We start from the raw sequence: 23,312 nt of genomic DNA on the forward strand, positions 1-23,312 counted from the left end.
GACGCGGGGCTGTGTCAATTACAATAAAAATTTGTTATATATATATATATATATAATTGATGATAAGCGCGCGTCTACGGGTTAGAAAATATTGTTGTCTACGAGTGGTGAGCGGGGTGGGGCGAATGCGTTACTACAGTATAGTCTCAAGGTCATACACGACGGGATACGCGACATAATAACACGTGCCGCGTGGAGTTACAAACTTACAAACGACAAACAACAAACAACATACACGTGAAACTAATATAAGCGTGTTAATAATAATAGTCTCGAGCCATATTTGTGTGTTTATAATTTCAGATATAAATTTATATGTGGTATGACTGTAGAGATTAAACAAACTGATAAGAGTTATTCAGAATTTGTGTTTTAAGACAAACGTACCTATATTCAATACCCACGTATTACTTTTTATTTTATTCTTTAGTCTATACTCTTTAACTATTTTATAAATACGTATATACACTAATAAGAACACTAACAGTGGGTATACGCCGTATACCCGCGTATACGCTCCACGACACCTCTGGTAAAATAATTTTAATACAATAAAGAAATTTCTTCTTGCAAGGGGCGACTAAAGTGATGGGATCCTTGATCTTTATTGAAGTTATTGAATCTAAATGAGATAAAAATCAAACGAGTTAAAAATTTATACTAACTTAAAAAGAATTAAGAAAAAATGCAAAGAATTCATTGCCATATACGGGTTGGAACTTCGTACCCCAAGCTTGTAAAACTCAAATTTTACCAACTCGGAAAACGTACGTCGTTACCGTCAGCTGAAAAAATTAGTTATTTAAGCTAATTCAAATTTCAAAGTTATTTTTCTCGACTTAAAAGAAGTAAACAAATTTAAACAAGTTTAACTTTCTATGCTATATTAATTTTTTATTTATATCATATTTATGAAAATCTGTACTCTCCTTGTCAGGTACTTAAAATAAAATAAAATACAAAACCCAGAATTTTAACACAAAAATAGCAAATTTTTGAATACGGTAGTCATTTTTAGCATGAAGACAAATCCAGAGGTCAAATTTTTTTTTTTGAAATTAACTTATATTACATTAGTTTTAATTTAAGATATATATAAAAGTGTCAGTATTTCAGGAAGACTTTCAAAAACTAAATTGAAAAAGTTAATTTTTTGTAAAAAAGTTACCATTTTGTAACCCTTTCTGTAGGCTGTTAAAGGGTCAAATGTTCACATAAAATATATAAAATAATAGGTAAATATCCAAGGTATTTATATAAAAAAGAAAATTATATTGATTCGGTCATTTTTAAAAAAGGTATGGCAATTTTAAGTAAAAAATAATGAAAAAATATCGAAAATTAGCGATTTTTAAATTTGTAATTTTTTGGGGGATTTCCCCCGTTTACGGGGAACGAGGGAACTTTTTTCAATTTTTGAGGGTAATGTCTTCGACTAGATACGATTTGTGATCTTTTGACATATTGTTCATCAAAATCGGTCCAGCGAGAGCTGAGATTAAGCGTTCACAGACACAAAAAAAAAGTAAAAATAAAAAAAAAAAAACATATTTCTTCATCGATTTCTTTTAACAATACGTCAAAAGATCACAAATAGTATCTAGTTGAAGACATTACTCTTAAAAATTGTAAAAATTACCTCGTTCCCCGCAAATGGGGGAAATATCCAAAAAAATTACAAATTTAAAAATCGCTAATTTTCGAAATTTTTTCACTTTTTTTTCTTAAAACTTCTATAACTTTTTGAAAAATCAACAAATCAACATAATTTTTTTTTAAACTAAAACCTTAGATATTTTCCTTTCATTTGATATAATTGTTTTGAAAATTTAACACTTAACCTGCTCATTGGGGGGGACTTAAAATGGCAACTTTTTTACAAAAACTAGCTTTTTCAACTTAATTTTTGAAAATGTTCCGGAAATACTGCGTCCTTTAAACATATATCAAATTAAAGCTTATTTTATGTACTATAAAATGAAAAAAAAAAATTTGTCCCGACACTTTATCTTCTATGTGCAAATGGCTGTCGAAATTATAAAAAAAATGTAATATTTGCGATAAAAATCACCTTTTATAACGATGTTTTTTGTACTTAAAACTGCCATAACTTTTTCAAATATTAACTAATCAAAATAATATTTCTTTATATTGAAACCTTAGGTAATTTTCTTTCATTTGATATCATTTTTTTTTGAAAATCTAACACTTATTCTGCTCACAGGGGGGATTTAAAATAGCAACTTTTTTACAAAAACTAACTTTTTCAACTTAATTTTTGAAAATGTTCCGGAAATACTGCGTCCTTTAAACATATATCAAATTAAAGCTTATTTTATGTACTACTAAATGAAAAAAAAAAATTTGTCCCGACGACCTATCTTCTATGCGCAAAAGGCTACCGTATTTAAAAATATGCTATTTTTTATTAAAATTCTAGGTTTTGTATTTTATTTTATTTTAAAATATTTTATTAGGGGAATAAACTGACTTTCATGAATATTATATAATTTCATTGACATAGAATAAAGTTCATAAGACATATGATATTATACTTATTAACATTTTTTACTTTTTTAAAGTCGAAAAAGTAATTTTTAAATTTGAGTTAGCTTAAATAGCCAATTTTATCATGCAACAAAAATCAACGAATAGTTGCCGAATGGGTAACACCTTGATCTTTAACGCCTAGGGTACGAGGTTCAAATCCGTTTGTGGCTTCTAAAATTTTGCATTTTTTTTTTGAGTTAGAATAGAATTTTCAAATCATTTGATATTTATCTCATTTAGATTCAATAATTTCAATAAATATAAAGGATCTTATCACTATAGTCTCCCCTCGTGAGAAGAAATTGATATTCATGTTAATATTATTTTACTATGTGGTTCTTTTTCTGGCTACGATTTATTTTGCCAACCCTCACTAGACCTACTTTTTTCAACGATACGTCAAATGATTCATTTAAGTTTATGATATTTAAGTTAATGATTAGTTTAAGTTATTACTCTTAAAAATCAAAAAAATATTCCTTATTCAAATAAAAAGTAGCTTAACTAGATTTGTCCATACAAACAATTAAAATCATTAATTTTTAATATTCTTAAATTATTTATTGTCGAATTAAATTTGATATGATAAAAGTATTCAACTACAAAAGTAAATAATTTTACTTTATAATTTATTAATTTTTTAACTCTATTTCTGTGTGCTACTACCAGTCTATAATATGCCAAATTTTTTAGTAATATTTTGCTATATAAATCATAAATTTAAAAAAAAAATGATTTTTAGTTTCACCTGAAGTTAACGATGGAGTTTTACAATTATAATTATATTTTTGATAATATGCTCAATTGAGTAAATCTTTTTAACTACTTTGGTTTGATTGGTTCATTTAATTAAAGTAAATTATTAAAATTAATTAAGTTCTGAATATTTCAATTGCAGAATTTTTTTAAACACCAAAAGTTATTAGGATATGATTACTATTCTTTCTATTTCAGTTATCTATTACGATAAAAATGTAAAAAAATCGAATTTTTCTGACAAATGTACTGTAATTAGTAATTATAAAATTTCCAGATTGCATATTAATCTTAAAAATTTCATTTTTTTCAATTTAATAATGTCAATTTCAAACTTGCAAGTTGAACTATAAGTTATGGTAACAAATTCATTTTTTAGCTTCGATGCGAAGCTGAGAAGGTATTTTTCATTAAAACTTTCACTTTAAAAGACAATAAAAAATAGGTTCAAAATGATTACCTTTAACATATTAAAAATCAAAATCAGTATTAATTTAATACAATTTTTTTTGTTCTTAATTATTTTTTTTTATATGTAAATACTTATTTTTTAATAATAAGTAATAATATTAAAACTTAGAAGTAATAGAAAAAGTTTAATTGCACATTTGAAAACATCACGAAAAGTTTATTTAGAAAAGTATATTTTTTTTCTGATGAAAGTTCCTTTTGTTTAGTGTATTTATTCATAAGTAACAAAATTTTTTTATTAAAAAGTATTGCATAAATTCCTTTAAATTTGTATACGCATTAAAAGTATATGAATATACAACTCCTTTTTATTTTTATAATATCTCCGTAAAAATTACAATATTATATTATTGAATACCACTTTCATACTCAATTTAATTACTGTAATTATTATGTATTCATATATTATAGTTATAAATCGGGGTAAAATTAAGGGAATAAGTGTTATTGTTGTTTTTGAAATAATCTACCAATTTCATTTTTTTCTATTTAATAATATTTATTTCAAACTTGCAAGTTGAGTTAAAAGTTATGGTAATAAATTCATTTTTTTTTTATTAAAACTTTCACTTTAAAGAACAAAAAGAAGTAGGTTCAAAATGATTACTTTTAACATATTAAAAATCAATAATAATTTGAAAATAATTAATTATAAAAATTATATAATATATAATTAAAATAATTACTAATCTGGATATAATTAAGGAAATAGGAGTTGATGTTGGGTTGGGTTGGTTACATTTTTAACTTTATAATGCTATAACTCATTGAAAAGTGTACGAATCAACACAATTTTTTTATGAGAAATAATTTTTTTTAATAATCCCTTTTTCATTCGACATACTTTATCTTAATCAGGGTATTAATAAGAAACTAGCAGATAATGTAGCTTTTGTAATTATCCACCAATTTCTTAGAATTAAACACTATCTACTGATTTGCATCGAAGCGTTTCTTATGATAGTAGCTAATATTCTCATTCATCCGTTAAGATTATTTCCATCATATCTTTCCTAAGGTGGCTTTGTTATTTAATCTCTAATTAACTTTTTTTTTCTCTTTCTAATTAAAATTTAAAATGAATATTTTAAATAGTATAAGCGCCAAGTCGCACAAAGTTCATAGGAACGGATAGGTAAAAGGAAACAATGCAGCTCTTTTTTAAGTGTAGTGTACAAAAAACAGAACGCTGATCAGTGAAACTGTAGCAAAATATTTCACTTCAGAAGTGTGTCAAATTCGATCGATTGTTGAAAAGAAACAGAACGTATCATCGGCAATTCACAGTCGCCGAGCAGCCTTGTCTCGGTGTCAAAAGCGAGGAAATGCACGATAACTACCGATCGTCATATTAACATCTGGATATTTGATATTTAAAACATATATCAAATTAAAGCTTATTTTATGTACTATAAAATTAAAAAAAAAAAAATTTGTTCCGTCGACCGATCTTCTATGCGAAAATGGTTACCGTATGCTATTTTAATATTAAGGTTAAAGTAACTTTTGTAATTATCCATCAATTTCTTAGAATTAAACACTATCTACATATTTGCATTGAAGCGATTCTTATGATAGTGATTTTAATCACTGTCAGATTACATCTATACTGGACCCAACTATGCTACTTCCCCACTGTGTCGTGACCTCACTATGCCGTGACCCCACTGTGCTGGGTTTTTCTATTTAATAATGTCAAGTACAAACTTCAAAAGTTGAGCTAAAAGTTATGGTAATAAATACATTTTTTTTTTATTAAAACTTTCACTTTAAAGGTCAAAAAAAAATTGGTTCAAAATAATTACTTTTAACATATTAAAAATCAAAATCAATAATAATTTGAAAACAATTTATTTTAAAAATTATATAATATAATATAATTAAAAGAATTACTAAGCTGGGTATAATAAAGGAAATAGAAGTTGATGTTGCTTTTGTAATTATCCATCAATTTCTTAGAATTAAACACTATCTACAGATTTGCATTGAAGCGTTTCTTATGATAGTGATTTTAATCACTGTCAGATTAAATCTATCCTGGATCCAACTATGCAACGTCCCCACTATACCGCGACCCCATTGTGCTGGGTTTTTTTTTACCAAAAATTGCCATAACTTTTTTAAACATGACCGAATCAATATAATTTTTTTTTTTTGTAGATACTTTAGGTATTTACCTATCTTTTGATTTATTTTTGTGAACATTTGACCCTTTTTCAGCCAACGGGAAGAGTTTCAAAATGGTAACTTTTTTACAAAAAATTAACTTTTTTAAGTCATTTTTTGAAAATGTTCTGGAAACACTTACACTTTTATATATACCTTAAATTAAAGCTAATGTAANGACTGACACTTTTATATATACCTTAAATTAAAGCTAATGTAATATACTTTAATTTAAAAAAAACCCAACACAGTGAAGTCGCGGCACAGTGGGGACGTTGCATAGTTGGGTCCAGTATAGATTTAATCTGACAGTGATTAAAATCACTATCATAAGAAACGCTTCGATGCAAATCGGTAGATAGTGTTTAATTCTAAGAAATTGGTGGATAATTACAAAAGCTGCATGATTTGCTAGTTCCTTATTAATACCCTGATTCAGAGAAAGTATGTCGAATGAAAAAGGGATTATTAAAAAATATTATTTCTCATAAAAAAATTGTGTTGATTCATACACTTTTCAATGAGTTATAGCATTATAAAGTTAAAAATGTAACCAACCCAACCCAACATCCACACAATTTTTTTATGAGAAATAATATTTTTTAATAAACCCATTTTTCATTCGACATACTTTATCTTAATCGAGATATTAATAAGATCAAGTAGCTTTTGGAATAAAACACCAATTTTTTTAAAATTAAACACTATCTAAAGATTTGCATCGAAGCGTTTATTTTTGATAGTGATTTTAATCACTGTCAGATATCATTATACTTGATCCAACTATACCACGTCACAACTGTGCCGCGACCCCCCTGTGCTGGGTTTTTTTNGCCACGTCACCACTTTGCCCCGACCCCCCTGTGCTGGGTTGTTTTTTTTCCCCTTAAACAGGGGGCGTTCAAAACTTGAAACATACGTATAAAAAGTAGAAATTTTTCAATTCAACTTTTAAAAATGTTCCGGAAATATTGCGTTCTTTAAACATATGTTAAATTAAAACTTACATTATGTACTATAAGTTAAAAAAAAAAAAATTTACTGACGACTTATCTTGTATGTGCAAATGGTAGTCGAAATAGAACAACAAGTAGGAGTTAATTTTGCTTCTGGAATAATTCACCAATTAAACACTGTTTACAGATTAGCATTGATACGTTTTTTAGGATAGTTTTAATCAGTATCAGTTGTCAAATATACTTGTCTAAAATATGCCATGTCTACACTGTGCTACTGTTTTTTAAGTTTATATTACTCTAACTTTTAGTTTTAAAAGTTGATTAAAAATTTGCTTTTATCCAAACAAAAGAGGGTTATGTCTTACTCTCTATACAATATTCAAACATTTTTTTTTCATACCACTTTTTAAATATTCCGAAACGTCTGACAACTTTAGATATACATCAAATTAAGATTTTCAGAAAACAATAATATTAAAGACAATGTTACAAACATTATTCTACAATGTAAATTGGATATCCAAATAAAAAAATACGCAACTTTTACATAACAATTATTTTATTTTCAATTTTGATAATATGAGTATGACGTATCTTAAACTTATATTAAATTAAAGATTTTAAATTTACTTTATGTAGATGGATACTGTATCCATCTACAGATTTACTGTAAGAACTTGTATACTGAATAAAAATTATTATTTTCATTTTATTGTTTTAGGTAAAATATGCCAATTTTAATGCAATTAAATAATTTTAAGTAATTTTTCAAAGATATATTTATAGTACGGACATATTAAGAGGGTTTAGATTTTTAGAAATCTCATAAATTACTTTTTCTTGTGACACCTCGTGACTCTAATTACTTCAGTGTCCTACTGTTTAAACATGTTTTGTATATTTTATGAGCACATATTGAAGTGCGAGTGGGGCTCATAACTAATTTTTTTTTGGTAGTTTTTCTCTTTTTTAGGTTTCAAATAAAAAAGGTCATCAAAAAATCTTTAGATTCTTGATCCAGGAAATATAGTTATTCAATATAACCTCGATATTTTCACTGGATGAATACCGATAACCTTAAATTTACTTTTTCACTTATAATCATAATGAATAATATAAAGCATAAATATACACTTGGATAAAAATGCCATTTTTTTATTGACCTATGTCCAATGTCACTTATGGTAAATAATGGTCTTAACCTTATTATAAATTTCTGTTGATATGAAATTATCTTTTGTGGTTTACCAAACATCCTGTTTTGATCTATGTACACATAACTTTGAATTATAACAACCATATTATTTTTAAAAAATTCATTAAGTATCGATAACACTAAAAAAGAAAATTGTTTACTAAATGAAAATTTTAAGTGTACTATGTCAAAAAACATTAATACTACCTTAGAAATTTCTCTTGAGGAGAATAAAGAAGAAGTAAAAACAATGTCATTGTTGCCGAGATCTTTAAGTAAAATTAGCAATGCCACTTATAACACAAAAAAAACGATGGCCCAAGGACTGATGGATATTGCACTACTTACAGCTAATGCCAATCAACTTCGTTACATACTGGAGTTTCGTAATGAAAGATCAGCTAATTTTGTTATACTATTGTTGTTAATAGCTTGCAGTCTCATACTACAAGTAAATAGTAAAGTAACCACATTTTAATGTTTTAATAATTTTTTATTGGGTATTATTTTTCTTATGCATATTTGCATTGAAGTGATTTATGACAGTAAATTTTTATCATTGTCCGATTTCAAACTATGCTGGTTTCCACTAATTTAATCCCTTTTCTACAGTTCCGATTGTAGAAAATGTTTTTAGTGAAAAACCTATGTACATTAAATTATTATATCACGGCGTCAAAGCCAAAATGTTCTATGTCAACATTTTATTATTTTACAATAAACGTTTTTGAAGTTTATATGATTGTATCTTTTTTATCTACCGTTCTATAAATAATTTTTTTGGTGAATAATCAAAAAACATAAAATTTATGTATAATTAAAATATTAGTCAACAAAACAAAAATTAAATTTTGAAAAATATATAGTCCAAAATTTTGCTTATAGAACAATCAGGTTCTATAGATAAAACGTTGTGCAGCATTAAATTTATAAATTTTTCCTATGTGAGCTTTATATATGATAGGGTAATCAGTAAGTAAAGAAACGGGTTTCTATTGTTCTCATTGTTTGTAACAATTAACCTGTTATATATATATATTATTGCAACAAGAAGAACATTTTTTTTTTGCATTTATTAATAAAATTAATACTACTACTACAAAAAATTCCAACTCGATGATAAACAAAACATCACTTCAGTTTTCAAAAATAGTGTCACTATAACTCTGAAATTGACATGGGAATATTAAAACTGTCAATAGGTTTCTAAATATTATTTATTTTTAATAAATAACACTTTTTAGTAGTTTTTTTTATAAATATTGAATATTTTCCCAACTTTGTAAATCAAAATATCTACATCCTACAGTTTTATACTTAATCAAATAAATAATAGCTTATTCGCAAAAAGGAGTAGGAGTTTATTCAGTAAAAAATGTCCAGTAGGAGTGTGTGGTGTTTTCCCCTTTACAATAACTTCATAGTTTTTTGTATATTGAAAAAAAGTTTAATCGTGGAAACCAAAAAATCTTAACAAAAAATGTAAGACAATAATACAATAAAAGTAGGTCATACTAAATTGCTGACTAAAAATTCAAACAATCAATCGTTCTAATAGTCAAGTATTTTAATTAATTAATTAATAATTTTCCCAACTGACAACATGTAAGAATATTAAACCTTTAGGTTTTAAAATCATTTTTGAAAATAAAATTTCTCTCTAATAGATAATTGATATTAAATTTATGCCTTATTAGAACCTTTTAAGTTCATCGTTACTCATTAATTAATTTGAGTAACTAATTACACAAGTTAATTTGTTTTTACAGGAAATTATAAAAGGTTAGTTTAAAATAATATCAAATACGTTATTTTTAAAAAAATCTGACATAGAAACTTTTGGTTTTTATAATGTGATATCTATGGCTAGTACCTTAAGATTATCGAAACTGGTATAGATTACAGCAGTATTGGAAAATTAAGCAATATTTTATAAAAAATTGTATTTAAAGGGCAATTATTAATTAATATTTTATTGTCTGAACTGTGAGACCTTTTTTATTTCAATCTCCAAAATTGAAGAAAAAAAATACTTAAAAAATTGTTTTCTTAATTTATGCAATAAATTAACCATAAATTGGAGAAATATTCTCTTCAAATTTAAAATTAAAATTAAGATATATCAAAATATTCATAAATTCGGGGAAAAACTAAATATTCAAATTATACAAAAAAAAAATTCTTTTAAAATTACTATAACTATGAATTTTTTTTATTGAATAATGAAATAAAGTTTTATTTCATTTAGCTATGTTTCAAATAATTATTAAAAAATGAAAAATCCTTTTAGTTTCACATCATAATCATACACAAAACAGTTCATTTTTTAATTAGATAGTAGTATTGCCATAGATTTTTATAGATTTCTATCTTTTAGGTAATGGTTGGAGTTATGTTAATTTTCAAAGGACGTATGGATTATAATGGCATAACATATAACAAAATTAATGCTGCTCAGCTCAACAATTATGTAGTATTAGGAGTTTTTCTTATTACTATAATAAATATATTTATCGCAGCATTTACTGTTGCACCAACATAATTTTAATTATAATAATTATTAATTTAAACATCTTCAATGTTTAAAATTTATTATTAAATTGTGAAAAAATAATAATATTAAAACTCAATTGTGTACTAAGGAACATAAATTGCCATAATATAAACAAATCATGGAATATTTATAAAATACTTTTCAAATTCATTTTTAAATAATTTTATGCAATAGGAATTAGTTTAAAAATAAATGGCTTCAGTTAGTACTCTAAATTAGTGATTAATGTTTTTTAGAATATTTCACTATCTTATAATAAATACTTTGTATACATTGGTCAAGTACTCTGTTTCCTATCAAATAGTTAACCATGGTGTATAGAGAAAAGTAGGGTTGGTTGTTATAGTTTATATAATTTTATTTTAAAAATATCATTTAAACAGTTACCTAATATTTTACGAGTTCATTTTAATCTATAAATTATAAGTTTTTATTTAAGTATAATTTATTATACTTATATTTATTATACATAATTTATTCAATAAGGTCATATTTTTAAAATATAAAAAAATGTTTTATAAGAAATTGTGTACTGTTACCAGTAAATAATGTAATAAGTGTACACTTCTGTACTTTACATAATATAGACCAACATTTGATACCATAGGAAAATTTTATAAAAAATCAAAATCTAACAAATTTCAAAATGCTGTAACTACTGAATTAAAATAAGAGTTTTTGGTATCAACATTTTTCCTTAAAATTTATCTATAAAATGGCTATCTTATAAATCTTATAAATGTTAAAAAAATGTTTAATAAAAAAATTAATTTTTAAAATATTTTTTGTAATTGCGAAAAATAACATAAAACATATTTTAAATATAGTTCTATATTGTAAAAATTGATTAAAAAAAAAGTATAACATTTTATGTAGCTCATAAGTTATACGAGTTGTCAGTTAGATCTGTTCAATTCTGTATATATTGGTAGGTATGATCAATATTTTAACAAAGAATTTGAAACATTAATTCAACAATAAAAAGAACAAAAAAAAACAGGGTAAAGTGAATTATTTGAAATATATAAGTAAATACTACCATATTCTGATCACAATATTACACCACTAAACAAAGTTTATTTTTACTCTACTATTATAAAGATATTAATTTAAATATATTATAAATATAATATGTAATATATATATGAATATAATCTAATAAATCGTGCATAACTTATCACATAGATATCAATTATAATGCACTATGCTATTATCATTCTACATAGATAAAATTCGAGGGATTAAGACATACCGACACAGAAAAATTGTTTTCATTTTTTTTTTTTATAAATATTAGAATATTTAAATATAAAAAGTTAATAATATTTTTAATTAATTACTACTAAATGGTGAAATAATTTGTTAAACATTTTTAAACTGAGTTTTCAGAAAAAATTCTGTGATAAATTTATGAAAATTCAAAAGTTACTTTGTATTTTTTTAGATTGAAACTTCGAGTTCATTTATTTGACTATTATTGTTCATTATCCACGTAAGTTTTTTGATGAAATATTATGAAAATGACCAACAGTATAAATAACTATTATACAGAGAAAAATATTAAAAAAGTATCATCAAATTTACTCTAAAAACAAATCAAATGAACATTTTTTTCTTAACCAAGAACAAAATTATCATGAGAACTTAATTGAAAACCAATTTTCAATGAAGAGTTAGAAAAAAAATTAGTTATTGAAATCATGTCAATTGATAACTTAACTCTCCAGTTATGTGATATACAAGATGAATCATGGGAAGTTGAAGATAGTATGAATAATTTAAATCATGACTATCAAAATGTTCATGAAGTTATTGATATGAGCGCTAAAGTAGTTAATTTTGATGAATTATTGAATTGCAATGAAAATATTGTTTCTAAAAATGAATCTTTAAAATTATCATCAAAAAATTGTCTAAGAAACATCCATCTAAGCTCCCATATTAATGAAGATTCAAAAACTAAAAAAAAATTTAGCAATTATAAAGTAAATGAGTTAGACTTTAATTATAGAAACAATACAATTTCATATGATATGGATTGTCATAATTTAAAGGAATCAGAAATAAATTGTTTGAATAATACTGAAATATCTTATATTAAAAAAGAGTTTGAAGTTACTTCAATAGATAAAAATAATTTAAAAAATAATAGAACTCATGTAAAAAATGATTTGGATGGACATTCTGAAAACCCAATTACAGAAGTTAAAGAACAGGAAAATATGTGTAATTCAATTAAAGTTAAGATTGAAGGAAATTCAGAATTTTATTGCATTGGTAACAAATTATATGAACTTGAAAAAATGGAAACAGAATCAATGTTAGAATCTAATAGCAAATCAAAGTATAGTTTTTATAAAAATGGTGTAGAATCTGATGATTTTTTAGGAATAAAACATGAGTTTGATAAAAAATCAATTGAACAAACAAAAGAGGAATTAACACAAGAAAACATAGAAAAATGTATAATCGATGAAAATTTATATTTTCAAGAAGAGCCGGATATTGTAGATCCTGATATAATGTACAACATCGACTTAGATCAACATTTTAGAAAAATGGATTTTTTGCTACAACAAATTTCAAATACACCTGATGATCTTAGAGTATTAGATGAATGTATGCAATTACCGCCCATTCCTCAAATAGAATTTAGTACAAAAGTATTCACTGAAAAAGAACGATCAGCATTTAATGAAGGCATATCAGAGTGGGAATATGAAATTGATCGTGAAAATTGGAATAAAATAATGGTTAAAAGAGCAGCTGTCTTCACAGCTCATGCAGGATTCGATTTATCTTCTGAAGAAAGTTTGTATGTTATAGCCGATATTGCTACTGATTATATAAAAAAATTGGCTGGCATAATGAAAAAACATTTTGATTCTCAAATCAATAACTCAACATTTAATCTTTTCAATCCTATTGAAAGAAGTCTTTGTGAGGTAAATATAAATATATACATATCAATTTTTCTTTAACATAATTTTGTCCTTTTATGTTAACAATCTATACATCTTATTGGTGCATATACAGGAATGCCTATGTACACAGAGGTCCTATAAGTTTTAAATTATCACCCTCAGTTGTTTTAAACTTTATCAAATTAACAAAAAGTTATTTTTATATTATGCAAAAATTTCATTTTCCTTTAGTATTAAACTTTAATTTTGTTATAAAATTAAATTGTAATATTATAGGTATTATTTTAAATGTTTTTAATAATGTTATTTTATTTTGAAAGTTTTGACGACTAAGTGGTCAGAACTAAGGAGATGTTAGGTGTTATAATTTTAATACCTCCATGTTTTAACTGAATATGCTTCTATAACACGTTTATTAAATTTGTAATTTTTTACAATTTATAAATTATCTAGGTATAGATTAATGGATTATGTAGGTTTTTTATTTATCTTATACAGTAATATTAATCCCCAAACTTAATGTATGGACTCTCTTAGTATTTATAAATATCCTAAATACTTATTCAAAACTGGTTCTGACCCTCTATTTTTTTTTTTTTTTTGCAATCTTGGTTGTTTTAAAATATATAGACAAATCTACTGTAGAATATTAAGTTTAAATTATTTAAATAATTACAAAACTTTAGTTTATATATGTAAAAATTAGTGACAGACTTTATCGAGTAACAACTATCAAATTATTTAAAAACTTTCATTACTTAAATAAATAATCATTCATTACTACATAATATAATGTGTAAAATAAAATAATATAATATAATGTGTACTTATGGGTTCTAAAGCCTTATATGCTATGATCTAGAGTAGCCCTTCTTAATATTTTTTACACTTTAAAGGCAAGGTCATAGAACTAGCAATGTTTCTTAATTTTTTTGATATGGTGAACCCATAATTTAATTTTCAATTTTTTAACAACACATCATTGGCATTATCATATATAAATCATATTTCAGTGACCCTCAATGATTAGTTCATGATCTCTGGTTGAGAAACATTAGTGTAGCATACAAAATAGTGACTTTTTTGGCAAATATAAATTAATGTATGGAATAAGTGTAAAAAATTAAGTGATTTTTAATATACTAATCATAACTATTTACTTTGAAATATTACTATTCAATAGAATTTTAATACTTTGAATTAGCTAACATAAATCCTTATGGTAATAACAATTTTTGAATAAAAAAAAATTCTTAACATTTTCTTTACTTTTTTTGCTAAATCAAAGAAATATAAAAATTCATAATATAATTGTTATCTCTTATGATAGGTTAAAACATTATTTCAAAATATATGTTTTCAACATGCAGTCCACTTGCACTTACAGTATACAGGATGATTAACTATGTCTGACACAATCACCTTTTACATAAATTATTTAACAAATTGTTTCAAAGTTTTATTAATGAATTACAACATTATTAAACTACAATAATCATTATTATTATTATTCTCTTTATAATATTTAATGTGTTAATAGATGATAGGTTATTTTATCTACGGGTTATTTTTGATTAATTTAAGATAACCAATTATGCCTGTAATTGGTTATTATCATGAAAATAATTTTTTAACTTATTAAATCGAAAATAATTTCATGGTCTAAATATATTGATGTATGGTGTATGTATCCAATTAATATTCATGAATGTGAAAACATAGACTAAACAAGAAAATTTCCACTAAAAAAAAATATTCTCTTATTATTTTTTATGATTACAGGTTGGTGTTAAAGGCGGAGTTGTAGAATTAATTCAGCATTATAGGAATGATATATTTGGAAGGCGAAATCGTTTACTTATTAAGTGTAATTATTATCAGGTAATTATTGATCAGTTTATTAAAAAAAAGTTAATAGACACAGGAGTTGATGTAGAAAATATTCCTGGTGATAATCTTGATGTAAAACGAATAACTAATGAAACAGAAGTACGAAATAATAATTTATTTTTAGAAAAATTGTCATTTGAATGTATGAAGAAACCAAATGAAATAATTCATAATTCTTCATTTGAAAAACTAGGTGTTATGAATAATACTGATTTAGAGTCTATGGATATGTCAAATAATATGAACACCTCAGAAACTGGAAATAAATTTTGTAATATATATAAACCTATATCATTGATTAAACATGAAACGAACACAGATATTTTAAATAAAAACCTATTTGATTCAAAAGGAGTATTTAAAATATTAAATGTAACAAAAAATAATTTAAAGAAAAGTGAAGGTACAAAAGATAATGATGAGCAAATGTATTTTGTAAAACATGATGATCAATTTGATATTCTAGATAGTAATATTGACTATTGTCAAAAACAATTAAATCTTTTGGAATGGGGTGTTAAAGAATTTGAAAATTGCAATTCTGATTATTCTGATGAAGATGACATCAATAAGTGTAAAGATAATTTATATCTAAATCAAGGCGATAATAGATCTTATAAAATAGATGACAAAGTAAATGATGATCTCTCTACCCAATCAATTGATTCAAAAAGTATTAAAAATATTTCTCAATGTGAAAAAAATGATATTCAAGAACCAACAATATCTTATTCAAAAAATACATCATTATGTAATATAAATTCTTTTAACACCAACTATTCAAATGTCACAAATTTTGTTAACGATTGTAACACTAAATCAAGTAATGAACCATCATTTCAGAGTTTAAATAATGAAATTCAAATGGTCACTACATATAACCCAAGGTTAAGCGATTTCAAGCTAGAAGTAGAAAATTGTACATCAAATTTTCAAGCTGTGGTCCAAAAAACAAACTCAGAAATTAGTGTAATAATTGATCAACAAAAAAAAATTATTTCAAATTCTCCAATTAATATTCTTAATAGTGATATAAGTATACAAACTAATGAATTAGGTTAGTAAAATTAGTAAGTATTTTGTAAATTAATTTGCATACTATCAAGTTGAATAATATAAAATATATATATTATGTGAGAGTATTACACTATATTTTTTCCACTACAGTTTTTTTTTTAATCATGTTTAACAATAAAATCAATCATTAACAAGTTAGAATTATTGTGAAAAATGTCATGTTCCCTAAAGAAATGTTTATTTATGTCCCTGATATTCATATTAACACTCTTATATTAGTTTTACTTGTATGTGTGATGTGTGTTTGTAACTTTCCACGCGGCACGTGTTATTATTCTCGCGTATCCCGTCGTCTAGACTAGACGTCGTAACGCATTCACCCCACTCCGCGTGACATCAATTATATATATATAAACAAATTTTTATTTTGACTGACCAATACCACCCGCATGTAGTGCGCCTTACGTATATATATATTTATTTATATATTCCTACCGCCGCTGCCGCCGTTTATACCTTAGGTAAACGTTAAAATAAGGCTATACCTAGTGCATGATACGTTTACGTACTTAAGTCGCTTTACATGTATATATATATATATTCTAATTACTATTAAAATTTATATATTAACACGCTTTATTCTCATTAAGAGATATAAAGTGTATTCATTCCGATTACGGGGAATGATTCCCGTATCGTCATTTTTCTTAACTACCTCCACGTTCCGGGAGTGGGTCATTTACGCGCCTGCTGCTTTCCTTGGATGTGGTAGCCGTTTCTCAGACTCCCTCCCCGGAATGGAACCCTGTTTTCCCGTTACCCGTTACAACCATGATATTGATAGCAACTACTATCATAACATGAAACTAAAAAGTAAAAAATAAATATAGTTTAAAAAAACACGCTTTTAAGCACATAAAACTAAAAAGTTAAAAATAATTTTTAAAATAAGCTTAAAACAATAATGAACGAAAAATACTTTATTTTATTTAATAGTATTATTTTTGAATAATAGTAGCCATTTGCGCATAGAAGATAGATCGTCGGGACAAATTTTTTTTTTCATTTTATAGTACATAAAATAAGCTTTAATTTGATATATGTTTAAAGGACGCAGTATTTTCGGAACATTTTCAAAAGTTAAGTTGAAAAAGTTCTATTTTTTATACGTATGTTTCAAGTTTTGAATGCCCCCTATATAAGGGGAAATTGTCCAATTTTAATAAAAAGTATGTCAAATAGAAAATGTACTTATAATGTATTTATAAAAAAAAAATTTGTGCTGATACATTTATTTTTTGAAAAGTTATAGCATTTATAAGTTGAAAATTTAAAATCGAAAATTTTAACACAAAAATACCATTATTTTAACTACGGCAGCCGTTTGCATGAAGAAGATAAAGTGTCGGGACAAATTTTTTTTTTCATTTTAGTTTAAGTTGAAAAAAGTTATTTTTTTAAAAAAGTTGCTATTTTAAATACCCCCAGTGAGCAGGTTAAGTGTTAAATTTTCAAAAAAATGATATAAAATGAAAGGGAAATATCTAAGGTTTTAGTATAAAAAAAAATTAAGTTGATTTGTTGATTTTTGAAAAAGTTATGGAAGTTTTAAGAAAAAAAGTGAAGAAAATGACATAATTTACCGATTTTTAAATTTGTAATTTTTTTTGGAGATTTCCCCCCTTTGCGGGGAATGAGGGAAAATTTTTCAATTTTTAAGGATAATGTCTTCAACTAGATACGTTTTGTGATCTTTTGACGTAATGTTGAAAGAAATCGGTCCAGTGAGAGCTGAGAAAAAGTGGCAACAGATCTTTAGGAATTGTAAATCAATTAAAAACAGTTTCAAAGCTCAAACTACGACGATAAGGGTCACTTGTTAACTGATGAAACAAATATTGTGAATAGATTTAAGACACTTTTTTACACCCTTCTGAACGTAACAAAAGAGAATTTTATTGAGAAGAATGAAAGCTACCCAATCTACTATACGGTACAATCAGAAATACTGGCACCTAACCTTGAAGAAATAAAAGATAACATAAAAATTTTGAAGAATAGCAAGGCACCGGGAGAAGATAATATAAACGCAGAATTTATCAAAACATCGACCCCAGAAGTATTTTCGAAAATACACAAAATTATTAAAAATAGTTGAGAAAATGGAAATATCCCTCAAAAATGAAAAACTTCGATGATATGCCCAATCTACAAAAAAGGAGATCCAATGGACTGTACAAACTATAGGGGATAGCGCTCCTTAATACGTGTTATAAAATGTTTTCAATTGCTGTACTACATAGATTAGAGAAATATATAAACGACATAATAGGAAGCTATCAGACTGGTTTCATAAAAGGTAAATCGACAACAGATCACATATTCACAATCAGACAGTTATTGGAAAAATATTACGAATTCGGGAAAGAAATACACATATGCTTCGTAGACTTCAAACATGCATATGACAGTATTATAAGAAAAGAGTTATGGAAGGCTCTAGAAGAATTTGGAGTACCGGCTAAATTAATTCAACTGGTGAAAGAATGTAATTCTAACAGCTGTTGCAAAGTTAAATTTGGGAAAAAAATTTCAGAAAGTTTTGAAGTAGGTACAGGACTCATACAAGGTGATGCTTTGTCATCAATCTTGTTTAACGTTGCTATAGAGAAAGTAATAAAATCTTTGCCAGTTCATTAAGGAATGGAATTACTTGGAAACAAAACGATACTTGCTTATGTGGATGATATCATGGTGATTGGATGTTCACGCGAAGAAATTATTACAAAAACGGCTGACCTCATCGCGGCGGCTAAACCAATGGGACTTGAAATAAACCAAGATAAGACCAAGTATATGGTCATAGGCAGAAAAGCTGGAAATACACAGGACCTAATAGTCGGCAATTACACTTTTCAGGCCGTAACTGACTTTAAATATTTAGGAACAAATATAAATAAGGCAAATAATATGCATAATGAGATAAAGCTAAGAATTGCTGCCACTAACAAAGGTTATTTTGCTCTAGAAAAACTATTTAAATCAAAGTTATTATCTATAAAATCAAAATCCACCCTTTACTCAAGCTATCTGCGACCAGTTCTATCCTATGGATTCGAAACGTGGTCGGTCACAAAGTGGGATGAAGAAAAACTTATGACTTTCGAAAGGAAAGTATTGAGACGTATTTATGGCCCTATCATAGAAAATAGGGAATACAGAAGAACCAATAGAGAAATCTACCAAATATACTTAAAGCCAAATATTTATTTATTTATTTCAATATTTATTTATTTTATAATATACAAGACACAACATAATCAAACAGAAAAAAATACAAATAAATATTGAGTACGTCACAGACGGCAATGAGTACAGAATATAAAAACAAAATATCCAAATAATTAAATAAGTACAGCATACATAGAAGTTTAAATTATTAACATACAAAATTAATAATTAAAATACATCGCTACACATAGAATTTAACTTGGTTAAATGATCATTAAAGAAATCAAAATTTTTAATTAAATTTTAAAAATGTAGCATTCTATTGACCGGTGAATAATAACTATAATTCTGACCATATGGGTTAACATAAAATAAATTATTAGATCGGAGATGAAAATTAGGAACATTAAAAGGAATTAGACTTAAAATTTCTGGACAATCTACATTATTATTAAGGAGATTATAAATCGAAAAAACATCATTGCATTTTCTTCTGTAAGCAAGGGAAGTTAAACCAAGAGAGATTCGTATTTCATCGATCGACACATTATAATCCCTAGACTTAAAAGAAATGAAATGTAAAAAACGTCTTTGTATAGATTTTATTCTATTAATTTCACCTATTTTATATGGACACCAAATAATAGATGCATATTCTAAAATTGATCTTACAGAAGAAATGTACAAGGTTTTGATACACAAAATATTATTGAATTCATTACAATTTCTTTTCAAAAAGCCAAGTGTTCGTGACACTTTATTGTAAATATAATCTATATGATTAGAAAAAGATAAATCGCTGGATAATATAACTCCTACATCTTTATTACTATAAACATTAAGCAAATTACAACCATCAATCGTATACTGATTAATATTTACATTTTTAGAACGAGTAAATGTTATCTGATGACATTTATTTGTATTGATTACTAATCCATTTTTTTTTACACCATAAACTGAATTTATTTAAATCTGATTGTAATTTACCACAATCATCAATTGATTGAATGGTCATAAATAACTTAAGATCATCCGCAAAAAGCAGAAAGTTGCAGTGTTGAAAAATTCGACATAAATCATTAATAAAAACGATAAAAATTAAAGGAGACAAATGTACCTTGTGGTACACCTGAAGTAACATTAATNGCCACCTTGTGGTACACCTGAAGTAACATTAATTATATTCGAAGTAAAATTATCTATTTTGATTTGTTGATTTCTATTTTTGAGAAAGGAAGTAAACCACACAAGCATTGGATTACCTACATCCAAAAGTCTTAGCTTTTTTAACAAAATTAAATGATCAACTTTATCGAAATCTTTTTTGAGATCAGTATACACAGCGTCTACGCGGCCTCCAGAACTTATATCGGATATTAAAGTAGTGTAAAAAACAAGAAGATTTGTTATAGTTGATTTTGATGAACGGAAGCCATGTTGATTATTAACTAAAATAGGTTGAAATGTATATGCAAGCTTAGGTAGTAATAATTTTTCAAATAACTTTGGTAAGACATTAAGCTTAGATATGGGGCGATAATTAGTTACCTTACTTCTATCACCAGCTTTAAAAATAGGATATATAAAGCTAAATATCCAAAGATCTGGAAAACAACCAGATGATAAAGGAAGTGAATCGGCCGGTTGGGTTCGGTAAATCTTTTGTAAGAGGCAAACGGCTAGAATGGGCAGGACATGCCTGGAAATCCACTGGTATAATAAAAGATGTAATGATTGGCACTATCAATGGGAAATTTCACTCTTTATACGATCCAATATTCAAAAATATGTTTCTACCTTTAACCTATATCTTCTAGTCGCATACTCTCTTATCTTGTCTGCTTGAAATTTAGGTCTTTTAGTCTCATAAAGAGTGAAATAGAAAAAAGATGCACTGTTTATAATAATATATTTGACAGATATGCATTTAGGACAAATATAATACTACTTTCACCTGATAAATGAACACAAATAGCTAATAAGCTTCAAGAATTATATAAGAGCTATTAAAATAATCATTTGCTAGTGTATATCTTCATTATCTAGTCTGCTTCCAAAGTATTAATAATAAATATAGTTAAAAAAAACCAAAAAAACACGCTTTTAAAGCACATCGAACTAAAAATTTAAAAATAATTTTTAAAATAAGTTTAAAACAATAATGAACGAAAAATACTAGTATTATTGTGATAAGAGCGTCGGGCGCTCAATATACGAAAAATATGGCACAAAGCACCCACGCTTTTTTGATTAAGTAAAGACTAAAAGACCTAAATTTCAAGCAGTTTTAAACACTTCATAGAATTACCATTATTTTGGAAACCAAATTTTTCCACGGAAATTCTAAATGAAATACCGCGACTACTGAGTTTTTTGATAACAACAATAACCCGTTTCAACACATTTTTCCAATGATTTATTTCATGTTTTTTTTATACACAGATATCATTATCTATTCACCCGATATTATTACTTCTACGTAATAATACTATTTGACAATAAGTATATCGTCTGAGTTTTCATATTTTTTTTACAACTCTAATATAATTTCTCCAATCCATTAAGAACTAGAAATACAAAGTAATGCATTTCATTTTATTGAAATAATAAAATAAATTTAAACTTGTAACGTCACAAATTCGAAGGTGGACTATTTTTTAATCTAGACACGGGCTACAGTATATTTAACATATCAACCACTTATAACTTCAATTTTCATAGTTGTGGTTAAAAACCACGAGGTGTTATACTGCCGTGCTAAGTGAAAACAGGATAACTCCAGCCAACATGATTTTTCAGGAACACAAAAAAATATTTTTAACAGTAAATCAAGCCTAAAAATGGTGTTTTTACAAAAAATTGGTCAAACCTTGTGCTGATGTATCTAATTTTACTTCTAGAATTGGTTGAACACGTTTTATTACAACTTTTTTGAGTTTTTTAAGGAGAAAATGGACTTATCATAAAATTAATATCGGAGTACTAAGCAAAAAATTGATAACTCCATAAAAGTGGACTTACTAGATTATTGCTTAGACTTTTTTATTTAAGTCTATGATCATACAACATTATTCGTATGTAAAAAAACGTGTAACTTCAATTTTATCAAACAAATAATTATTTTTATTATAAAAAAATTAATACAAAACAATTAGGCTTTTACTTTAAAGCCTATTAAATTTTTAAAAAACAAAATAAAACAATCAGCATACCTTTTAACTGCATCACTAAAAACAATTAAAATAAATTAAATTTTAAATAATAAAATAACAATTAGTATAAAATACTAAAAATGAAACAAAACAAAATTTAAATTTATGATAACGTAATAAAGTATATAATATACTTTATTATGTTATACCAATAATTGATTCTTATCACAATATATCACATTATAAAATTTCATATAGCAGTTTCTAATTTTTAGATTTTTGTCAAGTCATTGACTGAATCTAATGTAGGAAAATTAAACCAAAATTGCTGTCTGTTCTTAGGCATAAGCGGGACTAGTGTTTGTATAATACTTTGTTTTTTTTCTGGTTGATTGTCCGTTAATTTATTTTTTTGCTGTGGTCTTACAAAATCTTTTTTTAAAC

The 23,312-nt window shown here is 25.7% G+C and overlaps 2 protein-coding genes across 3 annotated transcripts; both read left to right on the top strand.

Moving 5' to 3' along the window:
• Window positions 1-8,004: 8,004 nt before the first annotated feature.
• On the top strand, window positions 8,005-11,059 carry LOC126905365 (ninjurin-B-like). Of its 2 annotated transcripts, none has more exons than XM_050685006.1 (2): window positions 8,005-8,560; window positions 10,475-11,059. In XM_050685006.1, the coding sequence occupies exons 1-2, from the start codon at window positions 8,282-8,284 to the stop codon at window positions 10,637-10,639; spliced, it is 444 nt and encodes a 147-aa protein (XP_050540963.1). In that variant the 5' UTR covers window positions 8,005-8,281; the 3' UTR covers window positions 10,640-11,059. The 2 variants fall into 2 exon arrangements, with proteins under 2 accessions (XP_050540963.1, XP_050540964.1); XM_050685007.1 differs by having other exon boundaries at window positions 8,013-8,548.
• Window positions 11,060-11,910: 851 nt separating this feature from the next.
• On the top strand, window positions 11,911-16,607 carry LOC126905340 (uncharacterized). The gene is made up of 2 exons (XM_050684944.1): window positions 11,911-13,596; window positions 15,358-16,607. The coding sequence occupies exons 1-2, from the start codon at window positions 12,352-12,354 to the stop codon at window positions 16,525-16,527; spliced, it is 2,415 nt and encodes an 804-aa protein (XP_050540901.1). The 5' UTR covers window positions 11,911-12,351; the 3' UTR covers window positions 16,528-16,607.
• The last annotated feature ends 6,705 nt before the right edge of the window (window positions 16,608-23,312 follow it).

Source organism: Daktulosphaira vitifoliae, unplaced genomic scaffold (genome assembly GCF_025091365.1).
Source record: "Daktulosphaira vitifoliae isolate Bord-2020 unplaced genomic scaffold, ASM2509136v1 Scaffold_4, whole genome shotgun sequence".
NCBI classification, from domain to species: Eukaryota; Metazoa; Arthropoda; class Insecta; order Hemiptera; family Phylloxeridae; genus Daktulosphaira; species Daktulosphaira vitifoliae.